Source organism: Pteropus alecto, unplaced genomic scaffold (assembly GCF_000325575.1).
Source record: "Pteropus alecto unplaced genomic scaffold, ASM32557v1 scaffold86, whole genome shotgun sequence".
In the NCBI taxonomy this organism is placed as follows: Eukaryota; Metazoa; Chordata; class Mammalia; order Chiroptera; family Pteropodidae; genus Pteropus; species Pteropus alecto.
Genome location: NW_006442109.1, coordinates 28,583,053 through 28,583,365, shown reverse-complemented (window position 1 = coordinate 28,583,365; position 313 = coordinate 28,583,053). Strand labels below are relative to the sequence as shown.

Here is a 313-nt window from a genome sequence, read left to right as displayed (position 1 = left end):
CCCCTCCAGCCGGGGCAGTGGAGCACCGGGGCAAAGGCCGGGGGCCCCCCATGAAGGAGCGCGACGCGGCCCCGGCCGAGCGGGGCAAGCCGGCCACCTACACCGGGGACAAGAAGGCGAAGATGGCGGCCAAGACCAACAAGAAGTGGGTCCGGCTCGCCACCGTGTTCGCCTACGTGCTCTCCGTGTCGCTGGCCGCCATCGTGCTCGCCGTCTACTATAGCCTCATCTGGCAGCCGGTGGGCGCCGGGACTTCGGGTGGAGCTGCCGGCCCATCCCCCGGCGGCTCCAACGCCACCGGCCCGTCCGGGAC

The 313-nt window shown here is 72.5% G+C and overlaps 1 protein-coding gene across 1 annotated transcript; it reads left to right on the top strand.

Moving 5' to 3' along the window:
• Positions 1-6: 6 nt before the first annotated feature.
• On the top strand, positions 7-308 carry INAFM2 (InaF motif containing 2; the record flags this gene model as incomplete). The annotated part of the gene is made up of 1 exon (XM_015595853.1): positions 7-308. A coding segment is annotated over exon 1 (258 nt), but the record flags the coding sequence as incomplete, so codon positions are not given.
• Positions 309-313: the final 5 nt, after the last annotated feature.